Source organism: Erythrolamprus reginae, chromosome 2 (genome assembly GCF_031021105.1).
Source record: "Erythrolamprus reginae isolate rEryReg1 chromosome 2, rEryReg1.hap1, whole genome shotgun sequence".
Lineage (NCBI taxonomy): Eukaryota > Metazoa > Chordata > Lepidosauria > Squamata > Dipsadidae > Erythrolamprus > Erythrolamprus reginae.
Window position 1 is genome coordinate 321436594 of NC_091951.1, and position 16006 is coordinate 321452599.

The 16006-nt window shown below is 35.5% G+C and overlaps 1 protein-coding gene across 1 annotated transcript in view; it reads right to left on the reverse strand.

Moving 5' to 3' along the window:
- The window catches only part of NDUFAF2 (NADH:ubiquinone oxidoreductase complex assembly factor 2), a 50273-nt gene that overhangs the window by 18687 nt on the left and 15580 nt on the right, over window positions 1–16006 (reverse strand). Inside the window, exon 2 of the mRNA XM_070743303.1 lies at window positions 3547–3636. Coding sequence (XP_070599404.1) covers window positions 3547–3636 — 90 coding nt within the window. The remainder of the gene's footprint in view (window positions 1–3546; window positions 3637–16006) is intronic.

A 16006-nucleotide genomic window follows, 5' to 3' on the forward strand; every position in this document is an offset into this window, starting at 1 on the left:
TTTTATTGGAAGTTAGTAATTTCTGCTACAGTATGTGAATTGCACAAGAAATCTCTACTTCAGTTTAGGGGAAAAAAAGATAAAATAAAAGCAGACTCAATTTTAGTAATTGTTAGTAGAACTGTCCCTTGTTCTTCAGATTTTGAAACATAGCCAATGTGTCATCTGTTTTTAGGAAAAACTCTGTAAGTTCTATCCTAACAAAACACTTTCATGGAACTGCAGCCAAAATAATTTCTAAGTGGAGCAGTACCCTCCCACCCAAAATGAACAAAGAAAGTGTAGAAATGTATAGACAAGAGTCCAATTTTGCAACATGCTATTGCACAGTTTTGTAAATCCATTGTAGTTCAAATCATCTAGTAATTAAATAGTTGTCTTGAATTATAAATACGGTAAAGTATTACCAGCAGCATGAATTCAGGTTAATGCTACCATTTTCTAAGCAGAATGTAAGCAACATAAACTGGACATTTCACATCTTGAGACCTTGGCATTCTTTCATTTCATTGCTCATTTGCATTCTCATTAGTATGCATGAGGTTTTCATTGAACTTTAAGACTCCTAGTGGCACATAGCACTTTGTAATAAGCGTAAAAGTAGGCATGCAAATTAAAACTCCCATTAATCACTAAATGTTACCCATTAAACAAAGAGGGGCCAACTTGAACACACAGTCTGTAAAATACAGCATGAAAAACACAAATACTGTTCTGTTGACACTGAAAGTGGCTATATTTTTCACGAAGACTAACGGAAATAGCATGCCTTCTATCTTCGGATACAACCAGTGTCCGCTGAGAATTAAAAACCATAAAGGTTATGATCATTTTCTGCCCTGAAAAAATAATGCCTTGAATTTTGTCTTAAAAAGAAACCTAGGCAAGTAAATATGGATTTTTCCCTAGATATGTAAGTAAAGGCATTCCTAATTGTCTATTATTATGTTCCTGGATTGAACAAGGAAAATTCATGTTCAAACTTCGGGTAGGAGTTAGGAGTTTTGTTAGAGTTTGGCAAAAACCATCAGCTCACATTTATTTGGAAGGATTGTTTAAGTAAAATGTACTCAGATTTTATGTCACAAAATACACCCACCTTTTATCGCACATATACAAAGGAAATAAAATACAAAATAATAATAATCAATTAAAGTAAACATCCTATGTTAATTTCTATTCATCCTAAGCAGAAAGATGAATCCTACACTCTTTGAAGAATTCAGTACTGTAGTTGACTATTATCTATCAAGAATGTCTTGCTATGTATGAGCAATAATGTAGTCCTATTGTTTAAATGTATTCTTTGCCTATCTTTACAGAATATGAATAAGGAAAAGGAAAACAGTTTTCTAATGTTATTATACTGGGCAAAATGAGCATAAAGAAATCTGTAAGACACTTATAAGTGCTACTTCATTTTTAAAAACATACCCAATTTGGGCTTTTGAGTATTTGTATTGTATTTATTAGACTTGTATGCCACCCTTCTCCGAAGACACGGGGCGACTCACAGGGTATAATATAAAACAATGTGTACACAAATCTAATTAATTAAAATTATAAGCTAAGATCCCACTATATTAAAAAGAGTCAATCAACTCAATCACAACCACATGTCACATTTGGTAGTAAGGATGGGGGTGCATGATCTAATTGCCCCATCCCCATAAGTGAGTCTTATGACTCTTGCGAAAGGCGAGGAGGGTGGGGGCAGTGCAAATCTCTGAAGGGAGCTGATTCCAGAGGGCCGGGGCCTCCACAGAAAAGACTCTTCCCCTAGGCCCTGCCAGACGACATTGTCAGGTCAACGAGACCTGGAGAAGGCCAACTCTGTGGGACCTAACTGGCTGCTGGGATTTGTGCGGCAGAAGGCGGTCACGTAAGTAATCTGGTCAATAAGGCCAAGCACTTGTTTCATGGTTTAAAAAAATATAAGACAGGGTCTTATTCTCATAGAAACATGGTAGAAACCCATGCTTTCTGTACCAAATCTAACCTATGTACTATTGATATTGTTACTATTCTATGGTTGTATTTTATTTTATGGTGAGTTATATGCTATGTCTTGTCATTGCGGTACAACGATAAACTTAGTTATTTACTTGGTAATGTGAATCCTCTGGCCGTGAATTAAATTCTGCTTAAAAGGTCTCATGCAATAATTAAGCTTGAGAAAAGCCTTCCAAACTAATCAATCAAAGGGAGTGTTTGCAAATTTCTTGTTGGTGCATAGTATATCTGCACCAGATATGAAATATACCCACACCTGAGTAGATTATTTCTTCAATTTACAGCTTGCTTTTCTGTTCATTAAATTCCCAAGATGCTTACTCCATTAAAGAAATACACAAAAATTAAAAAGAATTTCACCCACAAACATGTGCAACCACATGTTGCTGTAATATATGTTACTGTATATGCAAAAAGGCAAAACTCTGTAATGCATGTAAACTATAATGGACACTCCATATTAGCAAAAATGGGAAAAGATAAATTCCCACAGGTTCATATAGGGAAAATTTTAAAAAACTGGAATAAAGGTTTTCATTCATTGGAACTGATGTAGTGAAATAATGTTTTCAACATAAAGTTATATAAATGCTGCAGCCGTTAAAACACAACCTTCTTCTTTTACAGAAAAAGCAAAATGTGACCTGCCATTTTTGTACATCTGTCTCTAAATGGAAACATTTAGCAGTTAAAATGTTAAGTAAAAAATCCAGTTAATGTTGCTCTTTGTGTTTAAGCACCTGGGTATTTATCTGTTCTCTTTATGACAAACAAAAATACATTGCACACCTTCTTTGCCTAAATAATGGATAAGAAAACAAAGCACTCTGAACATTTTCTCCACATTCCCTAAAAGGAACTGTGTTTAAAGAGGGGAAAAAAAGACTACAGCTTATTCGTAACACTTTATTTCTATGCTGGTGGCGCAATAATGACAAAGGGGAGAAAATGCTATAGTAATTATAAAGATGCTTAAGTGTATTAAAAAAGCAAATGCAAAAATTATATCTTGCCACACATGGTTTATTTCCTAGGTAATAAGAATCTTAGATGTGCAAACTTATCCTAATCTTGGGGAAACTATCTAAAAAGATATTTAATTTATATGCATTTGATCAAGACTTCTTTTCTTACTTCAAAATGCACTCAGAGCCGAGTCTTGCATTTTTCTATCCAACTTTCAGACATATTAACTTGCCCAGTTATTTAAAAAAAAAATAAAGTCAATACTTTAAAACTGAGTTTTGAGTCTAGATTTATGCATCTAAATCTATGGATCAAGTTAATTCCTATCTGCAAGTTTCATTTTATTCTATTAAAATTTCCATTCTAAGTTTCCATTCCATTAAAATGGAACAGCATTGTACAAGAGAAAATGATGCCTGGACAAACTAAAAAGACAAAATTGTCAAGAAAGACAAAATTGTGCCTTCTTTTAAGGGTGAGGATGGAAATGTGTCTTTTCTGTACAACTTGAGAGAGGTGGAGGTTTCTAAGCCATGCTTTTCCCCAACAATGGCAACAAAGTCTTACCTTCCCACTCTGTTGGAATGGCTCCAGATTCATACTGATATTCCTCTAGATTGACAGCTTTTACAATTCTTCTCTCTCTAACGTTCTGACCTGTTTGAAGGGTGAAAAATTGTGGATGATTAAGAATGATTCTATAACTGATATATTGTATTTTTCCAATAACTTGAGAATTGTAATATGAAATAGTACATATACATACAATGTATATACACTGTATATGGTAGAATTGTACCTTGATATATAACTGCTTTGAGATCCATCAAATTTGGTATTCAGTGCATTTTTATGCAAAAATGTTGTGCCAGTACTCAACATTCAAGAACTTATTTAATTTTTTTATTAATGACTAATGCTTATGTAATGTGCTAGACTTCAACTGTAAATTGTCATTATACGTCTTTTATGTATTTATTGTATATTTGTAAATAAAAAAATTTAAAAAATTTTTTTTTTAAAGAAAAAATATATAAACATTTGCTGATATTTTAAATGGAAGAACAAGTTAATGATTGCACAGTAAAATGGCTGAAAACTTTGGTTATAACATGCAGACGGAGCAATGGAAGTAAAATGGATTGAAATTTACATTGTGTAATCATTTAAGGCAGCAGTTTTATTAAATGATGGACATAAGAGAAATCATTTAAGATTATAGAGATACCGATACATCTGGTCTATGCTGGAAATGTGAAACATGTTATTTATTTATTTAGTGTATAGATTTTGTGGATAAGAGTAATAAAATTATACAGAAGAAACACACAATACTATGACATATGTATGATAAAAATAGGTAGTCCATTTTTTAAGGTTTGAGGAATTCAATAAATTGTATATTAGTTAGATTACATTTTAAAATATTTTGATTCATAAGAATAGGATAAGTGTTCTCCATATTAATATTTTATATACTGCAGCAAGTTGGCGAACAACCCTGCTAGATAATAGAGGAATTAATTGTAAAGATGGCAGAATTAGCAAAAATGGCAAAACTGCCCTCTCTGGTCAGGGATAAAACAATAAATACTTTTATAAAAGACATAAAGAAATATTTTATGGGTCTTTTACTGAAATTGGAAAAAAGTGAAATTGTGATTTCTGATTGATAAAAAGCTTGAACATAAGACACCAGGAATCTTTGTAATATAATCTTAAAGAGGCAAGAACTTGTTTGTAGCTGCTGCAAAGAAGATTAGAAGTTGCGCCTTTATCTTTTCTTTTTTCTAACTGAAAAAGACTTTTTCTTTCACCTTCTTTTTCTAGCCTCTTTATCATAAATAAAAATTCATGATTTTCACATAGATAAATATTAATATGTACCTCACTTGTTATGCGTAAAATATATTAGTAAAAAACGAAATCTAGTTCTTGAGTCCTAAAATGTCTTAAAATACATAGTTTTTGGAAAAATTTGAAATTAAAGAAGTTGTATTCTCTTAACTACTACAATACTGTAGCCATAATAATGAGTAATACCTAATAAAACACTTACAAACATTTCCCTTTTCTTCTATAGCAGTGATTTTCAACCTTTTTTGAGACGCGGCACATTTTTTACATTTACAAAACCATGGGGCACATTGAAAGGGGGGGGGCCCTAAAAAAAATTGGACAAAAAAATTCTCTCTTCCTCCCTTTTGCTCTATTTCTCTCTCCCTCTTTCTCTCCCTTCCTTTTTTTTCTCTCTCTCTCTCCATCCCTCTTTCTTTCTCTCTTCCTTCTTTCCTCTTTTTTGCTCTCTTTCCCTCTCCCTCCCTCCCTCCCTCTATGTCTTTCTTTCTCCCACCTTCCCTCCCTCTCTTTCTCTCTCTTGCTCTCTCTCTTTCTTTCTTTCTTTCTCTCACTTGCTCTCTCTCTCTCTTGCTTTCTTTCTCTCTTGTTCTCTTTCTCTCTCTCTCTTGCTTGCTTTCTCTCTTGTTTGCTTTCTCTTTCTCTCTCTTGCTTTCTCTCTCTCTCTCTCTTGTTTTCTTTCTCTGAGCTTCGCGGCACACCTGACCATGTCTCGCGGCACACTGGTTGAAAAACACTGCTCTATAGGAACACAGTTTGTAAATGCTCCATTTAATATTTCATAGCATGAATAAATCTGTACAATTGATAATTTACTAATTGCTTTATTAGTATTAGAACATCAAAGGGATCTCTTTTTTGTTTGCAGGTTTTAAATAAGCTTTTCCTCTGCTTTCTTGAAAACCAATTTCAGAGCTGAAAGGGAAAGAAAAAGGCGGATGACGGAGGGGGCACGGATGGGGCTGGGGGTGAGGATTCCTATGAAGATGGCCTACTTTTATGTGAGTATAACATTCATCTTCAAAGGCGGGACATTACTATAAAATAAGATTATCTGTATGACAAATTCTCTATAATTACCTGCAAATGCTTCCTTTCCCCCCCCTTAAGGTGAGACCATTTCTGATTTGTGTCTGCATTTAGCATATCCTGCAGATGACTAAACATATATTTAGATATCAGCTGTAGATGGTTTTAGTTCAAATCAATGGCGAGGAAGGGGGGAAGGAAAGAAATAATTCCCTTCTGGCTGCCTATATTTTTCGTTTAATCCTGGTCAGTGTAAGACCTTATTACAAGTAATTTATCATTATAACTCTGAAGAAAAATGCTAGCCTCACATTTTTTGTCATTCCCCCCCAACACTTTCCTTCAGGCTGCTACTGTTGATGGGCTTTATGGAAATATAAATTCAATCAGCAGCTGCAAATTTCACGAGACGTCCATCTTCATGCTGAATTTGTAACTGGGTGTCAAAACAATCTGTGAATTCCTCCTGATGAAACACACATTGAATTGTAAATTTCTGCAATTTTCTCGTGTTTGAATTTAAAGGGCACTAAAATAGAAGTAGCTCATAGGAAGCATCTATCAGTTTAAGACAGGTAATTTCTTTCATTACTTCTTCATAGCTTTCAAGGAGTTAAATCATAAGAACCAGCGAACGTGACAAAATTGAACTACAGTATATAGTATTTTTAATATATGCAGAAATGAAATAATGCATTAAAAAGCTTTCAAATAAGCCTTTTAATCTATCCTAGTTTCTTTCATTTTACACAATCCTGGCAACAATAATAATTGAAAAATTAAAAGATTCAGTAATGCCAACTTGATCCAATGTTTGGGTTTTTAAAAATTCTAGTAAAGTTAATAATAATAACAGCTATCTCTAGCCCCTTTTTTATTATCATTAAATAATTTTATTGTCATTAAATAATGCCAGAAAAGAAAATAATACATAATAGTTTAAATTGTTAAAAGGACAATTGGCTCAAAGCTGTAATTCAGACCATTTTCTATTCATTTCTATTCATTTGCAGTTTTCTATGCATTTTCTTACACCAAGAATGTGCAAGTGATATAGAATACTACATTATGTGAAATATTTTATTTTATAAACTAAATTTCCTTTATAAAAATTAATGCCAAAATATTCAGTCCCCAATTTTTCATTCTTTCTTCTTTTTACTTTCCACTCCAACCGCAGTGCATTCTTCTCAGAGGTCTTCAAACTTGGTAACTTTAAGACTTGTGGACTTCAACTCCCAGAATTCTCCAGCCAACATAGCTGGCTGGAGAATTCTGGGAGTTGAAGTCCACAAGTCTTAAAGTTATCAAGTTTGGAGATCCCTTGCTCTAAATGTAGTTTCAATAATGGTTCAACATTCTTTCCCTGCTCTGTCCCTGATTTTTCTCCACCCAAACCACTTATCTTTCAGTTTTTAATGCAGAGTAGAATGCTGTTCTGATGACTCCAAAATGGCACACCCACTCATCCATCTGTCAGAAAATCTCTGCAAATAATACTGTGTTATTTCATAGCATTGACAATTCAAATATAGAACTAGGCACATAAGCTTTTCAAATTATTTTACTGTTTTCCATTGAGCACAAGATTTCTTTTTAAGTTATCTTTACTTTTCAACTTTACCCTGTTTTTCACATTTTCTTCCTATATGACAGCTCACTTTCCCTTTCTGTACCTTATTCCTAAAATTTCTTCTATGGAAATTGTATTGCTTTTTCCTATTACTTCAAATTCCTCATTCAAATGTTCCATTCCAGCAATCTTTACATTTTTATTGATTTAGCCCCTAATGTTACATTTACACTTTTTTTTAAAAAAAAAAATCCCACTTTGTCTTTTCAAATATTTTATCTTGAATTATGAATGCCCCAAGTGGACCAACCTACCTTATTATATGAGGTTGTATGACATTAGAATGACTGCAATGTAGTAAGAATAATACGCCCCATCTTAACCTTCATAGAAAACATTAAAACAAGTTGGGCATTCTTCGCTACTACAAAATATCTCATAAATAGGTGAATAACACATATATGTGTTGTTTGGTTTTAATATGATAGGGTTTTAGTTATTTCTTTTAATATTAGATTTGTGCTACTATAATATTGTTTTTATCATTGTTGTGAGCCGCCCCGAATCTTCGGAGAGGGGCAGCATACAAATCTAATATATTATTATTATTATTATTATTATTATTATTATTATTATTATTATTATTATAACATAATTCTATATTTCTTTTGTATTAATATCTGGATACTTTCACGATAGAAGGAGTTTATTTGACCTGAGCTTTGGAAACACTACCTGAAACTCTCTGGGTTTTGCAGAAAAAGTTTCTTTTGAAAAAGAGAAAACTAAACTCGGATATTTTGAAACGATGCAGGTTTTATTACATGCAAAAAATTAATTGAATGACAGCACTGATTTGGAAAAATACCTCGATGATCATCTAACTTACCCTCTGCCTATATAGTAATCCATTATTACAGTACGCACAGAGTACTTCCATCCTCTTCAGTCAAAAAATATCCTCGCAAAAAGAGAAAATTTGTTTCACTGCTGAGTAGCAATAACATAATGTGTCATGTCCAAATGAAATCTACTTCCTTGTTTTTGTTTTTGTTTTAATTGTTTCTTATTCCATTTTCTGGAACAACCATGAGCAATTCTCCCAATCTACCACATAACACTTCTTCAGATATTTGGAGACAGATATAAAATCTTCGAAAAGTCTATTCTTCTTTAGACTTAAATGTGCTCATTTCCTCCAACTGTCAGACAGATTAGAGTTTCTGTTAGTACTATGTACAAGACAATTGGGTTTTTATAAACAAGCTAATGATGAATGTTTGTTTGTACTGAAGTACTATAGTTTTAAGAGGTAGTGTTGCCAATTGCCATAAGAGGGAGCCAGAAGCCTGATTCTCTCTCTGCCGATTCACTGAGACTGATGTAGTAAGCTCTGGGTTAGTTTGATGTATTTGTAAGCTGTAATGTATGTCTGATATGTAAGACAAAGACAGGCTTGTAATATTATTATTGTATTGAGAGATAGTGACTGATTTGAATGTGTATGACCGGACTGTTTAACTTGATTGTGCTATTTCTAAAGTAAACACTATTTTATACACTTTAATGTATCTGTCTTGTATGGCTGAATAATTACTCATATCTCCTGGATATCTGCTGGAATCCTATGTTTTCCTCTATGCATGCCCTTGAAAACTCAAGGGTTCTGTACACTCCTCAATAGTTTCATTCATATATGCACGAATCCCAGCGACCAGTTAGGTCCCACAGAGTTGGCCTTCTCCAGGTCCCATCGACTAAACAATGTCATTTGGCGGGACCTAGGGGAAGAGCCTTCTCTGTGGTGGCCCCGGCCCTCTGGAACCAACTCCCCCCACCCTCCTCGCCTTTCGTAAGCTCCTTAAAATCCACCTCTGCCGTCAGGCATGGGGGAACTGAGATATTCTTTCCCCCTAGGCCTCTACAATTTATGCATGGTATGTTTGTATGTATGTTTGGTTTTATAAATAAGGGTTTTTTAGTTGTTTTAGTATTGGATTGTTACATGCTGTTTTTATCACTGTTGTTAGCCGCCCCGAGTCCATGGAGAGGGACGGCATACAAATCCAATAAATAAATAAAAATAAATAAATACATTTTTCTTGATTTTTCCTCCTACTTATTATTATTATTATTATTATTACTATTATTATTATTATTATTATTATTATTATTATTATTATTATTTAGATTTGTATGCCTTCCTTCTCCGAAGACTTGGAGCGGCTCACAACTTAACTTCTCCCACTCTAGTGCTTTGCTCAGATTTCTAGAACCAGAGGCCATTGTCATCTTACGTCCATTGTTAAACATCTACTAAGGCTTTTAGCGATTATATGGTACAGCACTGCTCAAATACACTGTAAGTCAAATCCTTCTGTCTAGAATACCGAAAAGCTTTCCCTTTTAAGCATATATTCAGAATCTTGGCAATTACTCTTACCAGGCGTCTGCAAATCACAGCGAGCTGTGTTTCACGCTAGATTATGTAAATATTTATAGCCTGTTAGACCTAATTCCAGTATTGTACTCCCCAAAACAGTGAATGCTGGAAATAGAATTAGTTCCAACTTGCTGCCAGCTTCTCTTCGGAACTTGCTTGTGGGAAGTTGTCAGGGAGCATTAGAAATCAACCTTCTTTCCCCAGTTCCTGTCACTCTGTTCCCCCACTGACCCACCCTCCCTGCCTGGAATTTCGGCCGACTTTCTAATTTATTTTGCTTGTGAGAAGCTTGCAGGGAGAAAGTCAACAGGGAAACCAGCAGGAAGTTGCCAAGTCCACAGCCAGCAGGAAAGTAAGTGGGAGAGGGACCCAGAGGGTGTATGTTAGGAACCATAGGTGGGGATGCTAGAGAGATGCTGTATGGGATGTGAAGGGTATGTGAGTGACTCCTAAAAATGCTGCGCAGGTCAAACTGGGAATTCTGCTAGGCAGTATAAGTCATCAAGGATGTCCAGACTGCTGTGTCACTCCGATCAGGAATTTGGGGAGGGGCGGCAGGTAAAGGTCAAGAATGCACACACAAGGGTGTGTGTGAGGTGCCACGTTGGTCAGGGATGGTGCACGAGGGGGTGTGGGTGGGAAGGGGTGGAGACCTTCTGGAGACCTCACCTACAAAAAGATATTGACAAAATTGAACGGGTCCAAAGACGGGCTACAAGAATGGTGGAAGGTCTTAAGCATAAAACGTATCAGGAAAGACTTCATGAACTCAAATCTGTACAGTCTGGAGGACAGAAGGAAAAGGGGGACATGATAGAAACATTTAAATATGTTAAACAGTTAAATAAAGTCCAGGAGGGAAGTGTTTTTAATAGGAAAGTGAACACAAGAACAAGGGGACACAACCTGAAGTTAGTTGGGGGAAAGATCAAAAGCAACATGAGAAAAAATTATTTTACTGAAAGAGTAGTAGATCCTTGGAACAAACTTCCAGCAGACATGGTAGATAAATCCACAGTAACTGAATTTAAACATGCCTGGGATAAACATATATCCATCCTAAGATAAAATACAGAAAATAGTATAAGGACAGACTAGATGGACCATAAGGTCTTTTTCTGCTGTCAGACTTCTTTGTTTCTATGTTTCTAAGGGGCGCTGGAAAGTGTACAAGAGATGCTATGAAGGTCAGAGAAGGCACACAGGGAGTAACGTGGCTTGAGAAGGGTGCATTGTTGCTACACAGATGAGAGAAGTTACACAGGGACTAGCACAGATCAGAGAGTATCTATGGAGGTGCAAAAGAGGTGCTTCATGAGTCAGGGAAAGCAAACAGCGATCAATACTGGATAGAAGGCAAGCAGGTGGCACAGGTTGGGAAAATGCATGGGGAAGGGGTAGCATTGGCCGGAGAGGTGTGTAAGAGTTTCTTTCCCCCAATTCCTCTCCCCTTCCCTTCCCTTCCTATTCCAGTAGGCAGGTAAGTGCTCAATCTCAAAGTGCTTGTTATTTTCAAGGGTTTTATATCTCAATCATCTTTAACAATACATTATTCTTCCACTCTGAACAATCTCAAAGAACAGCATTGTATCTTTCCTTCTCCCCATCTTTATTGCATTATCCTTGAACAAAAGGCACAATGAAGGCAACAGGAGGGCTGTCAATATTCTTTGCATTGTTTTGCACATTTGGTTTATGACAGCATTTATCAGCTGAATGGCTTCATTATACGGTATACCTACCTGTGTGAATCAGAATCGCGTAGTTCTATTGTCAATCTATTAAGTAAAAAGGTTTTTCCATTTGAAATATACAGTATACCATTTTATTTAGTGTCCTCTATCATAATTTTAAAGATGCTGATATTGTTTCCATTTTATTAATTTTACTGCCTAGGTTTTTTTAAAAACTTTGATTATTTCTGTAAGCCATGCTGAACACTTACATAAGCAGAAAGCAGACAATAATCATAATTCTAACACTGGGTTATCCTTTCAGGCATTATGGTTTGAAATATTGTCTAGTTTCTTATGAAAAATGTTTTACTTCTTATCTCAGGATGATCTTATGGCCCTTTTAACTTTATTTTTAAACTTTGATCGAGTCTGACCACATTTCACTTATGCATCCTATCTTATTTTTCTGTATATTTGTCCTTTCTAAACTAGAACAGTATCCCTGCCAATATCCTGCTTCAGTAACCAATATGCAACAAGCCATTATAAAAATATTTTAGATTACAATTGAAGTTTGTTAGAGATTGATAATTGTTCCAATTATTTATTTATTGATTTAATTCGACTTCTATGCCGCCCAATCGCGAAGGACTCAGGGCGGCTTACAACAATATAAATACAAAATTATAAAAAAGAAGTCAAATTTAAGATCTAAAAAATTATAAAACCCTAATTAAAAATACATAAATTAATCAATTACAACAACATGTATACTAAACATTCATATGATTTGGCCATGATAATTGTTAATTCATGGCCCCCCAAACCTGCCAGCAAACCCAGGTCTTAGTGGCCTTGCGGAAGGCCAGTAGGTTGGGAGCAGTAGGGACTTTGGGGGAAGAGTTGATTCCATAGAGCTGGGGCAGCAACAGAGAAGGCTCCACCAACCTGCATTGCTTAGTTGATGGGACCCAGAGGAGGCCAACTCTGTGTGCTCTTATTGGTCTCCGGGAGATATGCGGCAAGAGACGGTCCTGTAAACGTCTGGTTCTGAGCCATCCAGGACTTTATATATAATAACCAACACCTTGAATTGTGCCCAGAGACTAATTGGAAGCCAGTGCAGCTCACAGATCATATGTGTTATATGTATTATTATTATTATTATTTTATTATTATTATTATTATTATTACACTACAACACAGCAAACGAGATCACTATGCTGGATTTCGTATTTCATCACCAGTCGGGCGCTTCCCAAGCACCTAGGACTGCGTGATGTAGCAGCGAATTATGTTTGTCGATCCCAGTAAAGCGGCCTTTTGCAATTGACAGATGGAGATTTTGTCAATTCAATGGTTTTCAAATGTCCGCTGAGATCCTTTGGTACTGCGCCCAGCGTGCCAAGTACCACTGGGACCACTTTCACGGGCTTATGCCAGAGTCGTTGCAGCTCGATTTTTAGATCTTCGTATTTCACTAATTTCTCTAGCTGCTTCTTCTCAATTCTGCTGTCTCCTGGGATTGCGATGTCGATGATCCATACTTTCTTTTTCTCCACGATCACAATGTCTGGTGTGTTATACTTCAGAATTCGGTCAGTCTGAAGTCGGAAGTCCCACAGTAGTTTTGCTTGCTCATTTTCGACCACTATTATTTCGACCATTATTATTATTATTATTATTATTATTATTATTATTATTATTATTATTATTTAGATTTGTATGACGCCCTTCTCCAGAGACTCGGGGTGGCTCACAGAATATAAAAAACAGCCCAACAACAAATATAATTAATTAAAATTACTACTAAAAATCCCATATACAGTACCTATATTAAAATCAGTCCGCCAACTCATTCCAACAGTATATTCCAGTCTTACTTCAAACTAGAAACATTATTCCATTTAGATGACGCAAATATACATTTTGAATTAAAAGAATTTCCCAATTGTGTGAAAGTCAATTCTAGAAAAATTATAAAGGTACAATATTCAGAGTGTGAAGTATTATTTCTTTGAGAAATCAGCTCCATCAACAACGTTAGTAATCAAATTTAGCTGCTGCCTAACAAAACAAGACATGGAACCATGTACATAATGCTGAATTTGCTGAGCTATTAAATTGTCACGAGCAAACAATCAGACCCACTGGGTTCAAACAAGCTACTTTATTGTTCTCTGCTTATATAATACAGGAATTTCCCCAGATGACAATTGTCACCTGGGAAAGACTAGATAATGTTCGAAGGCATTCAGATGGGTGGTCAGACCTTGTCCTCATTTCTTTACATAGTGAGTCCATGGAGTCCACTCTCCTTCTGACTGGGACAGTTGCTCCCTAACAAGTAAGGCAATAAGAAAAGTGCTAACTAAGTGAAAAAAATGCTATTTTATGCAATATAAAGGATTTTTATTCCCTATTATGAATTGCATTCCCAAGTTCTTCCCCCCAAAATACATGAAGGTGAGAGAAACAGTCAAGCTGTTACTTTAAAATACACCTCCAAAAGCAGTTTCATTATTAAAATGTGCAACTCCGTGAACAGATGGAATTTTTTTTTCTTAAAAAATGGGCCAACGCCTACACGAAAATACAATTTAGGGAAGCAAGATCTTATTTCTAGTAAGAAATGATAGAGGTTTTATACAAAGCCCAAAAATGGCTGCCGAAGACAACAGTATACAATACCTGACAATGGCTGCACAAGACAACAGTACATCAGTGTTCCCTCTAATTTTGGGGGGGGGGGGGTGGGCGGAAAAGTATAGTGTCTGAGCGGCAGTCCCTTCGGGACTGGGCGGCACAGAAATAATAAATAAATAAATAAACAAACAAACAAAACCCCCACCCTGTTTTGCCTCAGAGAATTTCAAAATAAAATAAAATACTGTACTGTGTGTCTATAACAGTGAGCTCATAATAGGGCAACTCTATCAATATCAAAATGCCACTTGGTTGAGCTAGTTTCCTTACTCCCATTCTTTTTCTTTCTCTTTTCCTTCCTCTCTTTTTTCTATCTGTTTCTCTCTCTTCCTCTCTTTCTCCTTCCCTCTCACTCTTTCCCTCTCGGCTTCTGGGCAGGTTTGGAAAACTCTGAGTTGATGATGATTTTTAAATGAGCGATTGCTCACTGCTCAGCTTAGAGGGAACTATGTACACAATACCATCTCACAGGCTCCCTCAACTTCCTGGCCCACATGCCCAAGAATCCAGTCATGTTCTCTTTCTAGAATGCCAACAACGGTAGAGCCAGCTGGATCTCAATGGGTATATTATCCCAACAGCAGGCATACCAATAGAATAATAGGCATTGTAGCCAAAACAGAATAATTATATTGTAAAGAGTAATTTTTCAGGATTATGACACCTTCACTGAGTCTCTGGCATCAACAATTCCCATCCGTCCCTAAACCATTTCAGATCCCTTCTTTTAAATGTTGTCATCATTGTTGTCTGAAGGCATTGTTTGCATCTTTGCTTAATACAGAATTCAAATACAACTTATATTTTTTGTCTTAGTTCCATCAGTTGATCTGCTCCTTCATAGATCCAATAACTATACTGCTCAAAAAAAATAAAGGGAACACTCAAATAACACATCCTAGATCTGAATGAATGAAATATTCTCATTGAATACTTTGTTCTGTAGAAAGTTGAATGTGCACAACAGCATGTGAAATTGATTGTCAATCAATGAGTGTTGCTTCCTAAGTGAACAGTTTGATTTCACCGAAGTTTGATTTACTTGCAGTTATATTGTGTTGTTTAAGTGTTCCCTTTATTTTTTTGAGCAGTGTATATTGAGCATTCTTAAGACAGTGCTTTGAAAGAATCATGCAGGAATTTACCAAAACACATAATCAAGAAAGTGATTTCCTGAAGCAATGGAGTGCAAAAATTAAACTAATTAGGAATTTAATACTGTATTAACTTGAATGGTTGATCAATTTATAAGTGTCAGAGTCTGCGGAGAGGGGCGGCATACAAATCCAATAAATAATAATAAATAATAATAAAAGAATAAAAGAAAATTCCAGAACAAAAACTACTTTTTGGTTATGTATTATCCCACTCTAATATAATTCTGAAAACTGGAAATACAATTAAATGGAACAATGACATTTTTGGGCTAAACATTTATATCATGTACATACCCACTTCTAGAACCTAATGCTTTAAAATTAAAATGACATTGGCTTTGTTAAGAAACCATTGCACTTAATCATGGAGAACTTTAACAACAGGGCAAATAAGAGCCGGGGTGGTCCAATGGTTAGAGTGCAGCATTGCAGGCTACTTCAGCTAACTGCTAGTTGTAGTTCAGCAGTTCAAATCTCACCACCAGCTCAAGATTGACTCAGCCTTCCATCCTTCCGAGATGGGTAAAATGAGGACCCAAATTGTTGGGGGCAATATGCTGATTCTGTAAATCGCTTAGAGAGGGCT